Raw genomic sequence first — 20,218 nt, forward strand, 5'->3', positions numbered from 1 at the left:
ATTAAATCTCTGTGCAGGTGTCCATACCTACCTACCTGTCTGTATCCAATGTCTAATCAAGTACTTATGCTTGCTGCTTGTATTTTGGAGATGAATCTAGGAGATTTTGGAGAGGAATCTAGAACTGCTCCTGTACACTGAGTCTCAATGCATATATCAAACAAAATGAGAGGAAATGTATTCAACCAAAGAGGGGTGACCCTTTGTTATTCTCTACTTACAAGAATTGAGACTCGGTGACAGAATGTATTCACAACAGGGGTTGATATTCTGCAATGTGAAAGAAATCAAGGAATATGGTGGAGAAAAGCAGTACTGAGCTAGTGGATAAACCACAATGTTATTAAACAGCTTAAATGATGCAAAGCATCTACTCCTGCTTCTATTGATACGTTCTTGTTTGCACCTACAATCCGTACAAAGAGTGTATTTGCACAGACATCTATTACCTGCTATTCTGTACTGGCATCTACACCAGGTATGTTTACCCACTCCCTACAAAATGTGTTTCTGTCTTAATCACACTACCTGTAACTGCGATTTCTAAGAAATATTTGTGCCTGTTGCCTCAATGGACCCTCCTTATTATTTGTGCCTTTTGTTCAGGTGAAGTGCGACCAATACTGGCCCAGCCGAGGGACAGATACCTACGGAATGATACAGGTGACTCTGTTGGACACCATTGAGTTGGCCACCTTCTGTGTTCGAAATTTCTGCCTACACAAGGTAACTAATTCTCCAAATTAACATACTCTAGATCTGTGAATGGCTGGTTGCGAAAAAGGATTCGAGAGAGGTGTTTTTCTTTAAACGATAGGACAAACTCTCCAATGGACATGGGAATAGAACAGGCTCTATAAGAGGTGAAAGGTTTGGCATCTGAGGGTTGAACAGGATCTCTATTGGATTATTGCTAGTGTCAGTACGAGGGAGTGTGTAATAGAGGATGGAAGGATTAGTGTATGAAGGAACTGCAGATGGTGATTTAAACCATTAAAACAAAAGTTAAAATGGGGGGTTAATGTCTGATAGTGGAAGAGGCTGTGTGTGTGTGGGTGAGGAAGGAGCTGGTATCTCGGGCCAAGAGTGTATTTGTGCAGTTATAGTTAATGAGAAGTTGGTATCTTAAGATGGGGTTAACAGTGTGTGGTTAATGGAGAGCTGGTTTCTTAAAATGAGAGTAACAGTATGTGGTTAATGGAAGAGCTGTTATTTGGCAGCGGAACTGACTTGTTATTGATGATGAAAGAGTTGGTATCCAAGGATGTAGACAAATATTGATGATTGCTTGGAACAGTGACAATTCCTCAAAGTAACCAAGCTTCCCAGACCTGCTGAATATTGTGTTTGGCTACCGCAAGGCTACAGGTACCCTGCCTACAACCATGAGGGTTTTGGAACAAATCAACGTAAGCTGGGCAACGTGAATCACTTCAGGCTTTTAGGAAACCAAGGATAAAGATGTTTGAAATATAGTGTTCAAGCACACAATTAAAATATATTAATGAGCGCTTGTCATTCAAGTAGGTTTCTGCTTTTGTGAAATCATCTCCTTTCACAACAACTCATTTGCATTTTGACTTTGTCCTGTTTTTGCCTGCTCTTCAATGTGATACTACTGGAAAAATCTCTCCACTCATTGCTTGCATATGATTGCATACTCTTTCTCTGAGGAACCTCAGTGGCACACCCGTGTGCTCGGAAGTCAAGCTTACTCCTGCCCCAACATGTTATCAGTCCCCCCGCAAACTGAGATAATCAACAAAATATTACTTGCAGTCTCCAGAGATCTAGAAATCCAAACTCGGCGTCTTAATGTGTAAATTCCAGATCTCAATGGCAAAACACTGTGGCACCCAAGCAAGGCTCGGTAGTCCTCGAAAGGCCCATCAGTGAACGCTCCCTCTCCAATATGCACCAGATTCAGGATATCAAGCACATAGCACTGAAGAAGAAATTGTTCATAGAATTTTCTAACTAATGAGTTAGGAAAAACATTTTTACTGATCAGGCAATATCTTTTATTCAATGTGTACCTTCCACAAATTGCACCCATTCCACGTAGTACAATTTCAGAACTACCATGATTAATGCCCCAAGGTATAATTAAAATTAGATCAATATCAGGGACATACGAGCATACAAAATAGCACTACTTGTCTTAGACACAAAACAATTTTATATGTGAATATATAGATAACATAGAAAAACTGATTGAAACACCTGGAGAAAATGGAGACATAAAAACTGCAGATGCTGGAATCTTGAGCAAAGCACAAAGTGCTGGAGTAACTCAGGCAGCATCGGTGGAGGGAAGGAACAGATGACCTCTCGAATCTGGATCACTGTTCTGAACATTGTCCATTCCCGTACTGCCCGACCAGCTGAGTTCCTCCAGCATTTTCTTTGCTGCTGAAAATGTATACCTTTTTAAAACGTAATTCACTTTCTTGAACACTGTGCATCTTGCTGTTTTAACACATTTACCATCTAAACCTCCCCATGGCACAACCCCCTAGTCTTCTGCAAAGGACATTTATTTAAAATAAAACTAATTTCTGACCAAATATATTACAGATAATGCTGGAAAAACTCAGCAGGTTAGCCAATGTTTGTGGAAGAGAAACAGCAATAACATTTCAGGTCCAATATATCTTGCTTGGACCAAAGTTTGCTTTGGCTGTGATTCAGTTGGTAGAACCTTGGCCTCTGAGTCAGAATGTTGCACTTTGCAATCCCACCTCATGACCTGAGCATAAATATCAAAACTATTATTCCAGCATATTTGCAAGGAAACAGCTTTCAAAAATGCTGATTGTCACTTTGCTGCTTCTGGGAGCAAATTCCCTCTTTCCTACAACATCAGCATTGATTACACATCAAAAGAGTGCATTCACACCTTGGGATGGCCTGAAACACATGTGATGGGCACAATATACATTTTCTTTTGTGTCTTTCTTTTCAGAACGGCTCCAGTGAGAAGAGGGAGGTGCGCCAGTTTCAGTTCACAGCTTGGCCTGATCATGGCGTTCCAGAATATCCCACTCCCTTCCTAGCTTTCCTAAGAAGAGTGAAAACCTGCAATCCTCCAGATGCCGGCCCCGTGGTGGTACACTGCAGGTATGGTCATTCCCTGATACTGGAAATTGGTCTCTGCTTTCTACCTTCATTAAATCATTACTTCAAATGTCAATGGGGCAGGCATGCAGTTCATGGTTGGATTTTACAACACTACAGTTCTCATTTTGATTACTTTCTCCATGCTTTTTACTTCATAAGATCTAGGAGCAGAATTAGGCCATCGTGTCTGCATCGCAATTCAATCATGGGTGATCTATTTCTATTTCTCCCTCTCAACCCCATCAGTCTGAAGAAGGGTTTCGGCCCGAAACGTTGCCTATTTCCTTCGCTCCATAGATGCTGCTGCACCCGCTGAGTTTCTCCAGCACTTTTGTCTACCTTCGATTTTCCCGCATCTGCAGTTCCTTCTTAAACCCATTCTCCTGCCTTCTCCCCATGAATTTTGGCACCTTTACTAAGCAAGAACCTACCAATCTCTGCTTTAAAAATATCCAAATATCCAAATATCCAACCGTCTTTGGCAATTAATTCCGCAGATTCACCACCCTCTGGCTAAATAAATTCCTCCTCATCTCTATTCTAAAGGTATGTCCTTAAATGTGATTTGACCAATGCCTAATAACGCTTCAGCATTTACGGCCAGTCCCTTTGACCAAAGGGTTTAGTTTAGATGGGCTGGAGCTATTATAAAATAAATCTGCCAAGGGAGAAACAAAGAACTGTATGGTATTATTTCTGGATGCCTGTAGGCCCAAGAAATTGAACACCACGTCATCTTATTTTTAAAATACTGTTTATTCACAAATTGTTTTCTTTGGAGAATGATGTGTAGGGAAACATAATGTTTAATTCTGTATACAGTGGTCAACGGTGAGATGGAGAGAAAACTTTCTCTTTATGACTTTAATTCTAGCAGGAGCTATAATTCCCATGTGTCATCTCTACTTCCCACACCACAGCCCTTCTGGCTGAACACAAAACTAAATATTCCTAGCCTTGGGTATTAATGATATATATTTTATGCTCAACACTGGACAGTTTAATATTGTTGGTATTTATGATCATCACAGATTTCAGCCCAAATGCACACCACTAAATCCTATGCGGTGCTTAAAACAAAAGTTTATTAAACTAGACCTCCACTATTTTACTGCTGTCAGTGATTATTTGATGAGTATTCAGCCAATATTGTGAACCAGCTAGACTTGTTTTTATTGAAGTATTACCTCTATTTTGGATCCATCCATTATTATGATTGTCCATTATGATTTACATCACCCTTTGAAAGGCAAGTTCAGCTCCATTTAGCTCAGCTCAGCCCAGCCCAGCCCACCCACCACCCCTCTCCCACCTGTGTTCACCTATTACCTCCCAGGCTTTCTTCTGCTCCACCTCTCTTCCAGCTTTCTCCCCCCCCTACTCCTCCCCCCTCAGTCTGAAGAAGGGCCCCGTCCCAAAAAGTCAATTATCCATGTTCTCCAGACATGCTGCCCAACCCACTGAGTTACTCCAGCACTTTGTGTCATTTTTTGTGAATTAGCATCTGCAGTTACTCATTTCTCTATTTATTTAAAGTAATTGCAATCTATCATCACCATTTTTATGACCTGGGTCAATTAATCTTTCAGTGCTGGGGTTGGTCGGACTGGCTGCTTCATCGTCATCGACGCCATGCTAGAGAGAATAAAACACGAGAAGACGGTTGACATCTATGGCCATGTGACGCTGATGAGATCTCAACGGAACTACATGGTACAGACAGAGGACCAGTACATTTTTATCCATGATGCACTGCTGGAAGCAGTGGCTTGTGGGACCACTGAGGTGATGGCCAGGAATTTGTACTCTTACATTCAGAAACTCACCCAAGTTGAGACAGGGGAGCACGTCACAGGCATGGAGCTCGAGTTCAAGGTAAGAAGATTTTCTTTGTTGATTCCAAACAGGCTCGAGGAATTGGCATGCAAGTATTTATTGCCTGATAGCAAAAAATTGATTGAGGAAAATCTTCCATTGAGTATTAATATTTTGATCCAATCCCTTCTGTCCGCACCCTATCTGAAGACTTATCCTCTTCAGGGGATATGGTTTCCATGGGTGTCAGAGCTATTGTACCAGTGTAACATCAGTGAGATGACAGATTTCAGGTAGAGCCAAGCTTTGTCCTGTCTGAGTAAAATGAACAAGTTTATGCTCAGGGCAATTTTGTGACTTTGGGACATGGTGGGAATTTTAGACAACTCAAAGTGAGCTGTTGGATTTCTGTAGATACTATTGTCTCTTTAGTTATAGTCACGGTCATACAGTATCGAAACAGGCCCTTTAACCCAACTTACCCATACCGACCAAGATGGCTGATCTACACTAGTCCCACATGCCCGCATTTGGCCCATATTCCTTTAACCCTTTGACGCAGAAACCAGAGTGAATTTGTGTTCATATCCGTTGCACCCCCATCTCAATGTCCCAAAACATATCATTTTCAAATTTGTTTTTTGTTTTAATTTTATATTCGCTAATTGCATTTGGGTAAAAGTACACTTAAAGAAGCATTGCTTTGAGAATATCAGACTGAGAGAAATGTCAATGCGGATGTAGTGGGATGGTTAACATGAGGCAGATGCATGATTAATTGCTGTCCCGCAGTACTTACTTTTCAAGAGCTTTATCCAAAAAAGATCATATTACCCCAGATATGTCCTGTGTAACATCACATGGCACCTTGGCAACCTTTAACAGAACATGTAGAAATGAGCAGGCTCAGCTAATAGTGCATTGCATAAAACCAAATGACCTTACAGGTGGAACTAATATAGATATTGTCCTGTCTGAAGAAGGGTCCCGACCCGTAACGTCATCCATCCTTTTTCGCCAGAGACGCTGCCTGACCCGCTGAGTTACTTCAGCACTTTGTGTCCATCGTAAGCATTAGGTATATATTGGGCAGTGTAGGGTAGTTTGAGGGATAGTGGCGATTTAAAGGTTGGTTTTTCAAACCAATATAATAAGGACGAGAGATCAATGAGTTTAGAAGGGCGATCTAGTGGGGATTCAAGAAACTAAAGGTGAATAGTAATGTCAGGATATAACATGTTAGTCAAAGGGGACTATGAGATAGGATGTGTAACTATTAAAAACTTTCCATCTAGTGCGCACAGAGTCTTGGAGGGAATAGAGGAATCCTTACACTGAGACATAGGAGTACATCTGCACAAGAGTCTATTAAAACTTTACGGAAATCATTGAATATTGGAACAAAAGAATCAACTCCGACCAAGCCATTGAAAATTGATAACGATTCACAAAGGGGAAATGAAGGCAAACTTTTGTCTGAAGCTTTCATTTTTATACTACAATGGAATTTAACATTTCATAAGTCGGCCTTCCTCAGAAGTCTATTGGAATACTGTGCATAGCGTTGGTTTCCTTGTTTTACGGAAGGATGTTACTACAATGGAATCAGTACAGAGAAAATTTACCAAATAATATTGATTTCTCTAACTTCCAAGTAACTCCTGCATTCCCTCTCTCTCCATCCATCCCCCACCCAAGTCGTACCAGTTTCTCATTCTCACCCAGCAAACAGCTTACAATGACCCTTTTCCTTTATCATTCTTCTTTGCATATCTTTCATTCATTGCTCTATATCCCTCTACTTCACCGTCTATACCTCTCGCTTCCCTTTCCTCTGACTCTAGCCTGAAGAAGGGTCTTGACCTGAAACATCACCCATTCCTTCTCTCGAGAGATGCTGCCTATCCCGCTGAGTTACTCCAGCATTTTGGGTCTATCTATGGTTTAAACCAGCATTTGCAGTTCCTTCTGACACAATAACAATGGATGGGTTGCTTTATAAGGAAAGGTTGGACAGCCTAAATTTATATCTGCTGGAATTTAGAAGAATGACGTCACTGTTTAAAAATAAGGGGAACCATTTATGACAGAGATGAAGTGACATTTTTTCTTTCAGGAGATCATAAATGTGTGGAACGTCAAAAGTTGGTGGAAGCAGAAACTTTAAATATTCTTCAGGGCAGGGAAGAGAGATGACTGGGATAGGAAGAAATACAGTGTGGAAGCCATACCTTATTAAATGGTGGAGGAAACTTGCCTCACTGGCTGATGTTGGGTACAAGAAGAACCATGCAGGCATGAGGATAACAGTGAATAATGCATTCGGCTTCCTCACCGTTATATTTTGTTGCCTGCATTATTAGACTGGGCCGGGTGACATAGCGAGTAATTGCAGAGACTTAATTGCCACAGGCTGCATTGCTACACAGCTTAGCAAGGTGAAAGCTGCTGCTACAGCCAGGGGAAGAATAACAAAGAGGGTCTGAGGGACATGAGGCAGAGCCTGGGTGGCAGGGGTTATGGGGAGAAGACAGTTTAGTTTAATGTCACGTGTACCAAGAGCGAAAAGCATTTTTTTCCGTGCTATCCAGTCAGCGGAAAAACAATACATGATTACAATCAAGTCATTTACAGAGGGAGACATAGATCAGCCATGATTGAATGGCGGAGTAGACTTGATGGGCCGAATGGCCTAATTCTGCTCCTATCACAAGAACTTTTGAGAGCAGCAGAGTGAAGATGCAGGCAACTTTGGGTATAGTCCCAGCAGAGTGGAGGAGGCAGCCACTGGTGCTGTGACATATAAAGAACTCACTTCAAGGAGAGGATTTTGCCTAAAGAGCTTGTAAAATAACAATCACCAATGCAGATTAAGTGACCCTCTCCACACCACAATCCTTAACGCAACACAGTATGCTAATAAACAGCTGGAAGAGCTTTGTTGTAGCTTGCATTCCCTTCACTTCCTGCTGTGCAAGTCTATGTTCACTGGAGATAACACAGGAATGAACAAACTCTCGATCCATGTACTTTAATGGGTTGTCTTAACCTTCTGTATTTGTTGTTGACCACCTCGCTTAAAGAACTCCCTCGAATCCGCACATGAGCAGTGTTGTCTGGGATAATCTCTACTCTGTGGTTGCAGGGAGCTTTATGCAGATCACTGTGACATATTGAAAAGTAAATATGTATTTGCATATTCGCAGAGCGGGAAATCAGAAACAAATAGAGGCTGCCGAGAACGAAGGGGGGGACCCGGCAGAGGGGGGCCACCGAGAACGAAGGCGGTCCCGGCTGAGAGGGAGGGGGGCTGATGCCACGTGCGGCAGTAGGCAATAGATAGCACTGTTCGATAAACCTTTGTAAGTTTGTCAGCACCAAAACGTGGCGACACTTGTGTGCTGCCTAAGTGCTACATGATTTAACAAGCTGTTTGCAAAACAAAGCATTTCCCTGTACCTAGTAGGTACTTGTAACAATGAAGTATCATTGAATGGTTGAAAGAGAGTGGTGGAAACACTCAGCAGGTCAGACGGTATCTGTGGAGAAAGAAAATCATTGAGGGAACGTTTCAAGTTGGTGATCCTTTATCAAATCTGATCAACTGTGTGAGTCACGAGGGCTGAGTCACTGAATATTTTCAAGGCTGCGGTGGACAGATCTTTGGTCTTTGTCGTAACCCACAGAGACGTTTGCCTCACTTGACACCCACAATTGCCTTCATTCTCCTTCTCGTCTCTTCTTCTCAGCGCCTGGCCAATTCCAAAGCTCACACGTCCAGATTCATAAGTGCCAACCTTCCGTGTAATAAGTTCAAGAACCGCCTGGTCAACATCATGCCGTACGAGACGACGAGGGTTTGTCTACAGCCAATTCGCGGAGTGGAGGGCTCCGACTACATCAATGCTAGCTTTATCGATGGATACAGGTACGAGCCCAAGCGGTCAGCTCCATTACTGGCTGATTACCCTTAAGACGGTAAACTTTCAGAGCAATATTACACTGTTAAATGCATGGATATAGCAGCAGGAGACTTATGTTTTACATTACAAACTGTTTCATACTTTCTAATGGATTGGATGAGGCACTTATGTTGCCCATTATACTCTGAAAAGCAGTCATCTGGCAAATAAAATTGCAGTTACATATGCATGACCTGAAGGCCATTTACCTAAAACTTTACAAACTGAAGTTGCTACTGGATTACTTAACCGCTGACATCCGTTTTTCTAATTTACCCATAAATGAAGCAACTTTCGTGTCTCCTCCCATTCTAGTAGGTTTGTGCAGAGATGTGGTACAGTGAAAGCTTATAGCACAACAGTTCCTCTGCTCAACGCTGCTCACTTCTGCAAGGTGTCACAAGCTCGTGGTGACCACAGCTGACACCATCTTGGATTTGCATTTCCCCACTAAACTCTCTGCCTCTTGCGCACTACAGCCTTCTTTACACACTCAAGATTTATCCTTTTCTCATGACGCCTCACCTGCTGAATTCTGTTGTCCACTTACTGCGTATGGATGAGACTAGCCCGACTGACTGATTCTCCATCTCCGGAGAACTGTTGCCTCTCCTCAGAACCCCAAAGATCTGGGTGGATTTAACCTACAACTTCCACTAATCGAGTCCCGCCAATATTAAATGCCATGGCATAAATCACATTGCATCTGATGTTCTGGTTGGACATCTGGCTTTGTTGGACGGGCCAATTTGTAGTAAAGGATCCAACAACTAAATCAATTTATTTGTGGAAACTAATGATAAATAAAAGAAAGTCCATGGTTCAGGATGAGACTGGACATTAAACATGAGGATTTTCAAATTGTAATTGGAGTCTCTTTAAAATATTGTACATTTAATCTACAGCTTTGGCTCATTGATTCCAGATGTTTGCTTGTGTTATTTGCTTGAAGTTAATATTGCCATGAAGATTGTGACAATGAGTGTTAATTAAATCATGCAATCAAAAGATTGACCAGAATTTGATCCCCACACCACTCACTGTCTGTTCTTTCTCCGACCAATATCCCACTCTCCCCACCAATCTCTGAAGCATCACCCTTATTTGACTGTAAAGCTACCACTAAATTTTTCCATGTGTCGCCAGTTCTCCCACTTTCCAATCCATGGTCAATCTTGAACAACCTGGTGGCAGAGAAATAAATGTTTTTTCTGTCGGCCACCAGATGACCAAAATATCAGGTGAAATAAAATCTACAACCCCTGAAACGAGCAAGCATTTGACTGACACAGAAAAGAGCAGCAGCAGCTGTAAGGGAGGAATACATGGGATACATGAACTCCCTGCACAGATGGCAGTGGACAATCTGATGCTCTGATTACTGGCCTTCAAAGGAAAGCAGTTTCAGACTATTGCAGATTAGACTGGCCTGATCCCCCGCTGGTAGCTGGTGCTTTGATTGTGAGATTTCATTAAATAATTGGTCCTTCGAGCCATCTCTTTCCACAGGCTGTCTAAATTCCTGTATGTCATGGGTTTTGCTGTCTAATCTCCTTTCCAGACTACCTGGACTCTGTACTATGGTGGGCGTTACCACTTGCATCTTATCTATTTCTGCAGACTGTTTACTGTACCCCAATGTTGACTCTGCCCGCACATTTAATCTCCTTCTATAGACCATGTGTACTCTACTGTACCATTGACTCCACTAACTTAATAACTTTCCATTGAACATGTGCACTCTGTCATGAACCTTATACCATCCAATTAATCTCCTTTCACAGGTCAGGTCAATTCAACTCCACCCATTCAATCTTCTCGTGTGTATCGTGTATTATAGGCGTTTGCCAACATGTCCCGTGGCTCCACGGCTTACAGCCGAGGGAAATGTTTGTATTCTCTCAACAATCAGTTAATTCTTCTCCCGCAGGCAACAGAAGGCATACATTGCCACGCAGGGTCCTTTAGCAGAGACCACAGAGGACTTCTGGAGAATGTTGTGGGAGAACAACTCTACCATCGTTGTCATGCTCACTAAACTGCGAGAAATGGGTCGCGTAAGTGTTGCTAAAAGTGAGATGGGTTTCTGCGACGTTCTGCTGCATATTCTGAGTCTTGGTTCACTGTTTTTTGTTTCAATTAGTTGGATTATGTCACTGTTTTAAAGGAACAAGGTATTTGGAGTCCCAGTATGCAATGTCACTGAGTGTCCAACCCCAATCCAGTAATCATTCAGCTCTCAGTCTTGGCAGTGGGAAGGCGCTGACTGTATCAATAAGAGAATAATGCAGATGCTGGTTACAAAAAAAGATACATAGTGCTGCAGCAAATCAGTGGGTCGGGCAGCACCGGGGTCCCCCCCCCCCCCCTGAGGTGCTCAGTCTGCCTTGGCCTCTGCGATCTTCCGGTTGCCAAACACTTTAACTCCTCTTCCCATTCCCATACTGACATTTTTGTCCTATTTTGACAATTGACTCCTCCATTGTCAGAGTAAGGCCAAATACAAATTGGAGGAACTGCATCTCATATTTCGCTTGGGCAATGTCCAACCCAGCCGGTATGAATATTGATTTCTCTAACTGCAAGTAACCTTTGCATTCCCTCTCTCTCCATCCCTTCCCCACCCAAGTCATCATACTAGTTTCACTGTTGTCCTGCTCGTTATCATCTTCCCCACAGCCAACAATGGACCATTGTGGGCTCTACCTTTCCTTGATCATCGTTGCTTTTTGCATATCTTTCATTCATTTATTTTATGTACCTTCTGTATATCTTGTTTCCCTCTCCCCTGACTCTTAGTCAGAAGAAGGGTTTCAATCCGAAACGTCACCTATTTTTCTCCAGAGAAGCTGCCTGACCCGCTGAGTTACTCCAGCTGCTTGTATCTCTCTTTGGTGTAATCCAGCATCTGCAGTTCCTTCCTACACAAGTGATAGGTGGGTACAAGTGAGGGGCGGGATTGATTAGCAGATGGGTGCATAAAGGCTAGAGATGAAAAGGAATCAAAGGGGTGTAAGATAAAGACGGAAGAGAAGTGAAATGTGAAGCCTCAACAGAAAGCGGAAAGGGGTGGGACAGGAAGATGTGCCAGGAGCTTTGCACAAGGGATGATGTTGCCTCTGCCCCCACACCACTCGTGTGCAGATTGCATGGGTGACTGATGACTAGAACCGCCTGGCTGAATTTTCCAAGCAATGTGAAACAACCTGGAAATGGTTGTTATCATGTTTCACTGCAGAAAATCAATTTCAATTGCATAATCCTGAAGGAAAAAAACGGCTTTATGCAATTGAATTTCCGGGCAGTCAAATTCATCATGTTTTTTCTGAGTAGGCCATCCAGACAGTTTGAGGATATCAATTAGAAGCTAACTTTGTTAAATGGAAAATCTTGGGACAGCTAACTGATCAGCTTATTGAGTGTGTTTCCAAAAACAACCATCCAGACTCCAGGATGTCAGTGTCTAATGGGATTTCACTGAGACATGAGGCCAGGTGACCCCTCAGTTTATTTAAGCACAATTTTTATCTACAGGAAGCTTTCAAATAATTATTTTTTTCCCAGAATGTCTGGGAAGAAATTGTATAATTAGAATTAATGCATTTGCATTGCCAATCTTTTCAGCTCTGCACCTCCTGCATTCTAGACCCCTTGTGTTTGCCTACATTTATAGAATTTAGTTCTAATTTACTATTATCACTCTCCTTATCTGTAACCTTACCTCAATGTACCCACATCGATCTCCACCTGAATTGTTTATCTCCAAATATTATCTCGGTCTATATCTATAAATGTCCATTGGCTTATCTATATATAGATATCTTTCCACATATCTTTCCATCTACATATCTTTTTAACAATGAGTTTCAGATCTTTTATCAAAAGGTTCAGGAGGCTGAACCAATAGCTCTGTCTTACAGAGATAATAAGCCTTTAATAAGAACTGTGCTTGTGAGGAATTGTGTGTGAAGAATGGTAATCAGATATGGGGAGGCAAAGGGGTGATTATACGTTTGATCAGGAGGCTGACAATCAGATCGCGGCTATATTCTGTTGCATAATTTAACCAGAACCAATGCTGTCTTATTTCATTCTGGGAAAGCACTGTTCAGTTTAATTCTCTTCACCTCTCATGATCATTGACTCTTTATAGATGCTTGTGAAATCCCTATTACTATTCTTTGTGTGTGGGCATAGAATGTAAGTGAAGACAACTGTTTTACCAGTGGCTGCACATGTTGCTAACTAAAATCAAGAGTCCAGAGTGTTTTATTGTCATATGTCCCAAGTAGAACAATGACATTCTTACTTGCTGCAGCACAACAGAATATATAAACATAGTACACAGTAAACAATATGATAAACAAGAGATAAATAAGTTCAGTGTGTATATATACACATATTCACAAGTACACACACATATATAATCTATATATATTATATATATACATACACACATACTCAAAACAAACTAGTAGTGCAATAATAATAAAAAATATATAATAATAATAATAATAATAATAATAATAATAATAATAATAATAATAATAATAATAATAATAATAATGGTCTATTGTAGTTCAGAGCTTATTTGAGGTTGTAGTGTTTAATAGCCTGGTAGCTGTAGGGAAGAAGCTGTTCCTGAACCTGGACGTTACAGTTTTCAGGCTTTTGTACCTTCTTCCTAATGGCAGGGGTGAAATGTATTTTCCGCTCCTGGATGTGCAAGTTGCCGAAGCAGGCCATGATGTAACCAGTCACTTTGCTCTCTACTGTACACCTGTAGAAGTTCAAGAGAGTCCTCTTTGACAAACCAAATCTCCTTAATCTTCTCAGGAAGTAGAGGCGTTGATGTGCATTATTTATACTTGCATCAGTGTGCTATGTCCAGGAAAGATCTTCGGAAATATGCACGCCCAGGAATTTGATGTTTTTGACTCTCTCCACCATCTGAAATCTTTGATGTAAACAGGATTGTGGGTCCTCATCCTTCCTCTTCCAATGTCCACAATCAGTTCATTGGTTTTACTGATATTGAGAGCCAGGTTGTTGTGCTGGCACCATTTGGTCAATCAGTCAATCACCATTCGTCCAACAAGGGTGGTGTCGTCGGCGAACTTGAAGTCCTGCCATGAATGACAATAACATGATTTTAACAGCAATGGCTGAGACAAGAACATTGCCTGATCTTCAGCATGCTGATTCATGACAGTAACAATATTTGTGGTGCTAGACTGACTTGACTCAGCAAACTCTGGAATTCAACCCGGACACTCAGTGATCTTCCACAATGGTTTACATTAGTGATGGTTGGGTTTCACAGTGATTATCTACAGTAAACTCAAGCATGAAAGATTCATTTCAATATAGCCGCCATTACCCTTTGCTCATTAGCACTAATCTCGATCAGAAGATGCTAGGTTATTGTCGGACTTTCCATAAAGTCTTTTCTATGCTGTTTCTCAGCATATAACCATATAACATATAACCATATAACAATTACAGCACGGAAACAGGCCATCTCGACCCTTCTAGTCCGTGCCGAAGCATGAGGAAAGCCCTTTGGTGCACGCTATGTTTTTATACTGGGTGGTACTCGCAAGTAGGAAAATCAGAGTTTACTATGCATTGATGCATTTGACAAGCTTATTCCAAATTTCTATTACCATCAAGGTCACCAGGTGAATGGGAACACCATCTCAACCAATTCCCTCCCCCCCCGACAAGTCACATTCCATCCTGATTTGGAGTATATCCTCCATTATCTTCTTGGAGTCGCTACCTACCAGCAGTTTAAGGGCATTTTCATCATGTTGACCTGAGTGGTTTGAGAAGATACTGAGGTGAATACGTCACCATCTTCTCCAGGGTGATCTGGGTCAATTAATTAAAGCAGCCATTAACAATTACAACAATACTCCACGGAAGAATATCCCAAGAAGAAACCAGACACTGACTGCCAGATATTACCCTATGTCAATCACCAATGTAGAATCATGTAGAGATACAGCAGGGAAATGTGCCCTTTGGCCCATCAACCCCATATCCTCCCCCAAACATCGATTTTTGCACAAATCCTGACATAATCCAATTTATTTTCACCATGTTGCCGTCAAGTCCCCCCAATTTCAACCACTTATCTACCTAAAAAAGGGCAATTGATGGCAGCCATCCTGCGTGGAAGTTAGACACAAAATGCTGGAGTAACTCAGTGGGTCAGGCAACATCTCTGGAGAAAAGGTGATGTTTCAGGCCAAGATCATCCTTCAGACTGAGAGTCAGGGGAGAGGGGAACTAGAGGGTATGAAAAGGTTCAGAACAAATCAGAGGCAGCACCGATGACCAAGGAAAGGTGGAGCCCACAATGGTCCATTGTTGGCTGTGGAAGAGATGATAATGAAGGGATTCACCAACCTGCATGTCCTTGATTATATGGGAAGAAACCTGAGCACCCAAGGGAAATCCATGCAATCACAAAATTGAAGCCAGGTCACCGGAGGTGTATCATCCTTAGCAGTTTGCTGTACAAACGGAACTACTTTGGAATATTTGTTTTTAAATGCGATTGAAAGTTGCAGCTGCCCGTCACTAATGTGTGGGTATATTGTGTATTTAACAGGAGAAGTGTCACCAGTACTGGCCGGCTGAGCGATCCGCCAGGTATCAGTACTTTGTTGTGGACCCGATGGCAGAGTACAACATGCCGCAATACATCCTCCGTGAGTTCAAAGTCACAGATGCAAGGGTGAGTCTCAAACTCTTTGTCTTTTCACTGTTGGTTTGTGGGGTTGTATTCCATAGATTGTTCAGCCATGGAATGGGCTGCTGGATATTAAAGCATTTGTCAGTGGTTTGGGGAATGCAGAGTGAAGAGGTTTTGTATTGACTTTGAAGGCAAGAGGTGAATGACAGTACTGAAAGTATGTCAAGGGCAGGAGCACATCCTGTCTCAGAACATTGCAATGGTTGCAATTTGTAAAACCGCAACCACCGACACATCCCAGGGTTAGAAATGGCAGACAGCCATTCCTGGCATTGAACTCCCACCTCTCAGTCAGTAACAGTAGGTCAAAGCATCGGCTTGACACACTAGTCCAGATTTGATGATGTTCTCTATCTGAAGTGCAGTCCCGATCCTTGCCTACTCTACCATTTAGCACGATCACAGGTGATCTGTTTCTAACCTCACCTCTGCATTCCCATACATCTGCTGTAATCTCCTACCCTCGTGTTTGTCAAGCACCCATGGGCGGAAATCATGGGGGGCACGGTCCCCCCATGCTTTGAGAGGTGGGGGACAATCCCCCCCATGTTTTGTAATCTGGACTTTATCAGACACTTTCTAAGGGCTGAATCGGCCCATTCGCGGGGCCTTTCAGCGCCCGGCGCGATTTAAAATCAAACTGCTGCATCTAAATGATCGAGGCTCCCGATGTTGAAGCCCCTGCCGGCAGATTTTAAGCTCCCGGTGGCTGGTGAAAAGCCCTGCGAACAGGCCGATTCAAGCCCCACGATTCGGGGTGGACAAAGCTGCTGTTGCTGGAGTTCGGAGTCGGTCACCAACCAGGTCAGCTCCCGATGTTACCGTCCACAGGGCACACGGCCGAAACCGCGTGCGCGGCTGCCAAGAAATTGTGTCCCCCCCCCCCATGTTTTGATAGCGATTTCCGTGCCTGCAAGCACCTATCTACCTCCGCCTTAAAAATGTACAAAGACTCTGCTTTCACTGCCCTTTGACGAAGGCAGTTCCAAAGACTACTTAGAGTAGAAAAATAATTGCCTCATTTCCACCTTAAAAGGGTGACCTTTTAGTTTTAATTGGTGACACTTAGCTTTAAATTCCGTAGGTTGGGGAAACATCAACTCCACTTCCATCCTTTTACATCTTACATGTTTCAATCAATTTATTGGAAAGTATTGCAGTTTGAAGATACAGGTGTTATGAATAGATCTTTCAGCCTCCTTACAGCAGGAACCTTTCAAAAGAAATAAAATAAATTAATAGGTATCGGCTTACAGTTATTAAAAAATAATAATCTTTGTGGAGATAGCCTTAAGGAGAAAGGTCTGCAATTACATTCAGTTTTTGACTCGGTTATGTTATGGAGTGGGCTGAATTTAATCTGAGCGATTTCTCAGATGAGGGACGACCACTCACTTTGAATGGCGGAGGAGAAATCTGTCTCTGGCACATCTGGCAAATGACAATTTCTGTGTTTTAAGAATCACATTTGCATATTGATTAAGGACTTTTAGCAGGCATCAGGATAAAAATAGCTGTCATCCATTAAATGTGGCTGCTTTCAAGCCCTAGCTCTCCATCACACTGCACATCTATGAAAAATTACTTCTGCCGACCAGTCGCTAATGGTCCCACTTAATCCTGGATGTTCAGGACTGGATCAGGACTGTCCCGCCTAAACTGGGACAAAAGGTCACCTTAGATCCTAGAGCTGCTTCACACAGCGAAGCTTCATATGCATTATTACTTGAATTGTTAATAACCAGGGGTCATGAGTGGAAGTGGATTGGAATCACCAAGGGGTAGATAGCAAAGTAGAGCTTGTCGGTATTTCAAGTTGAGACTCGGCATGATGACTGAGGATAGCCAATATATGAGGAGAGGGGGAGGGGTGACACAGGGATGACCAGTAGAAGATAAGTGGACTGAGGAGCATGCAAGGTGAAGGGCAGATGAGGCCAGTTGTTTGGAGTTAGGCAGCCGAGGCAGGTGGGTGATAGGTAAAAGCAGACAAGGAGTAAAATAGGCATATGGAAGCATGTGGGTGAGGAGAGGTGAAGATGGAGGCTCCTGATGGAAAGATTCAGGGTTGGGTGGATTAATTGATTCAGATATAGCATGGAAACAGGCCCGTCAACTCACTGGGTCCATTCCAACCATCGATTATCCATTCACACTAGTTCTATATCATCTTGTTTTCGCATCCACTCCCTACACACTAGGGACAATTTACAGAGGCCAATTAACGTAAAAGCCCACACGTCTTTGAGATTGGGAAGAAATCGGAGCACCCGGAGGAAACCCATGCAGTCTCTGGGAACTCATGCACATTCCACACAGACAGCACCCAAGGTCAGGATTGAAACCGGGTCTCTGGTGCTGTGAGGTATGTGCTACCAGGTGCGCCACTGTGATGCCCTAATCTGTATGGCATCTGGACAGCACCTGCATGGAATCTGCTTACTAAGTTGTTTAATGGGAAGATAGATTCCAAAGGGAGAAAGAACATTTAAATGAAGTTGGGAGGAGGGCCATTCAGAGCATAATTATCTGCATTGTCCTGTTTGACTGTACTATTTTTGTAATGATTATGGAATACTCAGTAAAGAGAGAAGACAGAGCAGACAAATATTTTTTCATTCAATTTGAATTGTGAGTTAAAATAAGAAGCTTTGCCTAATCAGATACTGATGCGGCGTTCCGACCCGGCAGTCCCCTCGACCTGACTAGTAGCAGCCAAATATGGGACAAGGGCAGTCCCGTATGGGACAAACCAATTTAGCCCAATATACGGGATGTCCCACCTAATGCGGGGCAGTTGGCTACCCCAGCAACCACTACACTCATTGAAACAACTTGGTGAAGTGGCAGTGATCATCCACCATTTAGCCAGCTTCCTCTCTGAGTCTACTCATTCAATGGCAATTAGACAACATACATCTTTGGGTTCTATGTCTGTGGATTGTAGGAGGGAATAAGAAAGGTCAATTCTTCCATGTCATGGGGTTATGGGGAGAAAGCAGGACAATGGAGTTAGGAGAGAGTTAGATTAGCCATGATTGAATGGCGGAGTAGACTTGATGGACCGAATGGCCTAATGCTGCTCCTATCACTTATGACCTTATGACCTTCCTCAAAACACAAAGCTTCTTTAGATTTAGGTTTACTATTGTCAGTGAAAAGCTGTGTTTTGCATTCTTCTCATTCAACAGATAATACTATACATAAATCCAATCAATCCAAACACAAGTACAATAGGTAGAGCAAAGGCAAAGGTACAGAGTGTGGAATATAGTTAGAAAATTATTAGAAATGGAAATGGTCCTCGATTTACAGGTAGGTAAGAGATTTAAAAGATTGTGTTGCATAATAGTAGATCTTCTTCTGACTGGACTTCAGCAATGCTCCTCTAACAGATTGAAGAGGTCATGCTGTTATTGCTGATTGTAGATGTACCCTTGCTCTGTCCGCACTGTCAAGTGAATGAAAAGAGCACATCTTCTAAAATGTCTAGTGACATTCCATTCAAAGGTTTCAAAGGTCTTTTATTGTCACATGTACCAATTAAGGTACAGTGATATGTGAATTACCATACAGTCATACGAACAAAAACCAACAAGACACAAAAGTTAACATAAACAACCACCACAGTGGATTCCCCACATTCCTCACTGTGATGGAAGGCAAAAAAGTCCAATACTCTTCCTCTTTATTCTCCCGCGGTCGGGGCAGTTGTACCATCCGCAGTCGGGGCGGTCGAAGCCCCAGTGTCGGGGTGGTCGAAGCTGCGGCTTGGAATTCCCGAAGTCTAGTTTAGTTTAGAGACACAGCGTTGAAACAGGCCCTTTGGCCCACCGGGTCCGCGCCGACCAGCGATCCCCACACATTAACACTTTCCTACACCACTAAGGACAATTTTTACATTTACCAGGCCTATGAACCTACAAACCTGTACGTCGTTGGCGTGTGTGAGGAAACCAAAGATCGCGGAGAAAACCCACGCAGGTCACGAGGAGAACGTACAAACTCTGTACAGGCAGCACCCGTAATTGGGATTGAACCCAGATCTCCGCCATTGCGTTCACTGTAAGGCAGCAACACTACCCCTGCACCACGTGGCCGCTCTGTTCACGTTGGCCTCTGACCAGAGTCTGCGAGCTCCGTGATGTTTAGTCCGCAAGCACCCTCAATTGGAGCTCCGAGGTCAATCCCTGGCAAAGGGATCGCTGGCTCCGCAATGTTAAAGTCCCGTAGGCACCCCGCAGTGGGGCTCTCAAAAGTTGGTCTCCGGACCAAAAAGCCGCCAACTTCTCGATGTTAGGCCGCAGGGCGGACGGAAATACGATACGGAATAAAATCACATATCCGTCGAGGTAAGAGATTAGAAAAAGTTTCCCCCAAGCCCCATCCCCCACATAAAACATGCTAAAGATCACTAAAAACACACATACTATTTAAACACATAGAAGGAAGGGACAGACAGACTGTTGGCAAGGCAGCCATTGCTGGCGCCACCCGGTTGCCTCCACCATTCAGTTAGGTAAATCCATAAATCTATCATGTATATTTTCATTACGTC

The 20,218-nt window shown here is 42.8% G+C and overlaps 1 protein-coding gene across 40 annotated transcripts in view; it reads left to right on the top strand.

Annotated features, from left to right (window-relative positions):
- Positions 1-20,218, top strand: part of LOC116989340 (receptor-type tyrosine-protein phosphatase S-like) — a 394,665-nt gene that overhangs the window by 359,183 nt on the left and 15,264 nt on the right. For all 40 annotated transcript variants that reach the window (XM_033046622.1, XM_033046611.1, XM_033046631.1 and 37 more), the window contains 6 exons: positions 607-726; positions 2,966-3,120; positions 4,710-4,995; positions 8,685-8,863; positions 10,828-10,954; positions 15,517-15,642. In XM_033046622.1, coding sequence (XP_032902513.1) covers positions 607-726; positions 2,966-3,120; positions 4,710-4,995; positions 8,685-8,863; positions 10,828-10,954; positions 15,517-15,642 — 993 coding nt within the window. The remainder of the gene's footprint in view (positions 1-606; positions 727-2,965; positions 3,121-4,709; positions 4,996-8,684; positions 8,864-10,827; positions 10,955-15,516; positions 15,643-20,218) is intronic.

The sequence above is a fragment of the Amblyraja radiata genome, chromosome 29 (assembly GCF_010909765.2).
Source record: "Amblyraja radiata isolate CabotCenter1 chromosome 29, sAmbRad1.1.pri, whole genome shotgun sequence".
NCBI lineage: Eukaryota > Metazoa > Chordata > Chondrichthyes > Rajiformes > Rajidae > Amblyraja > Amblyraja radiata.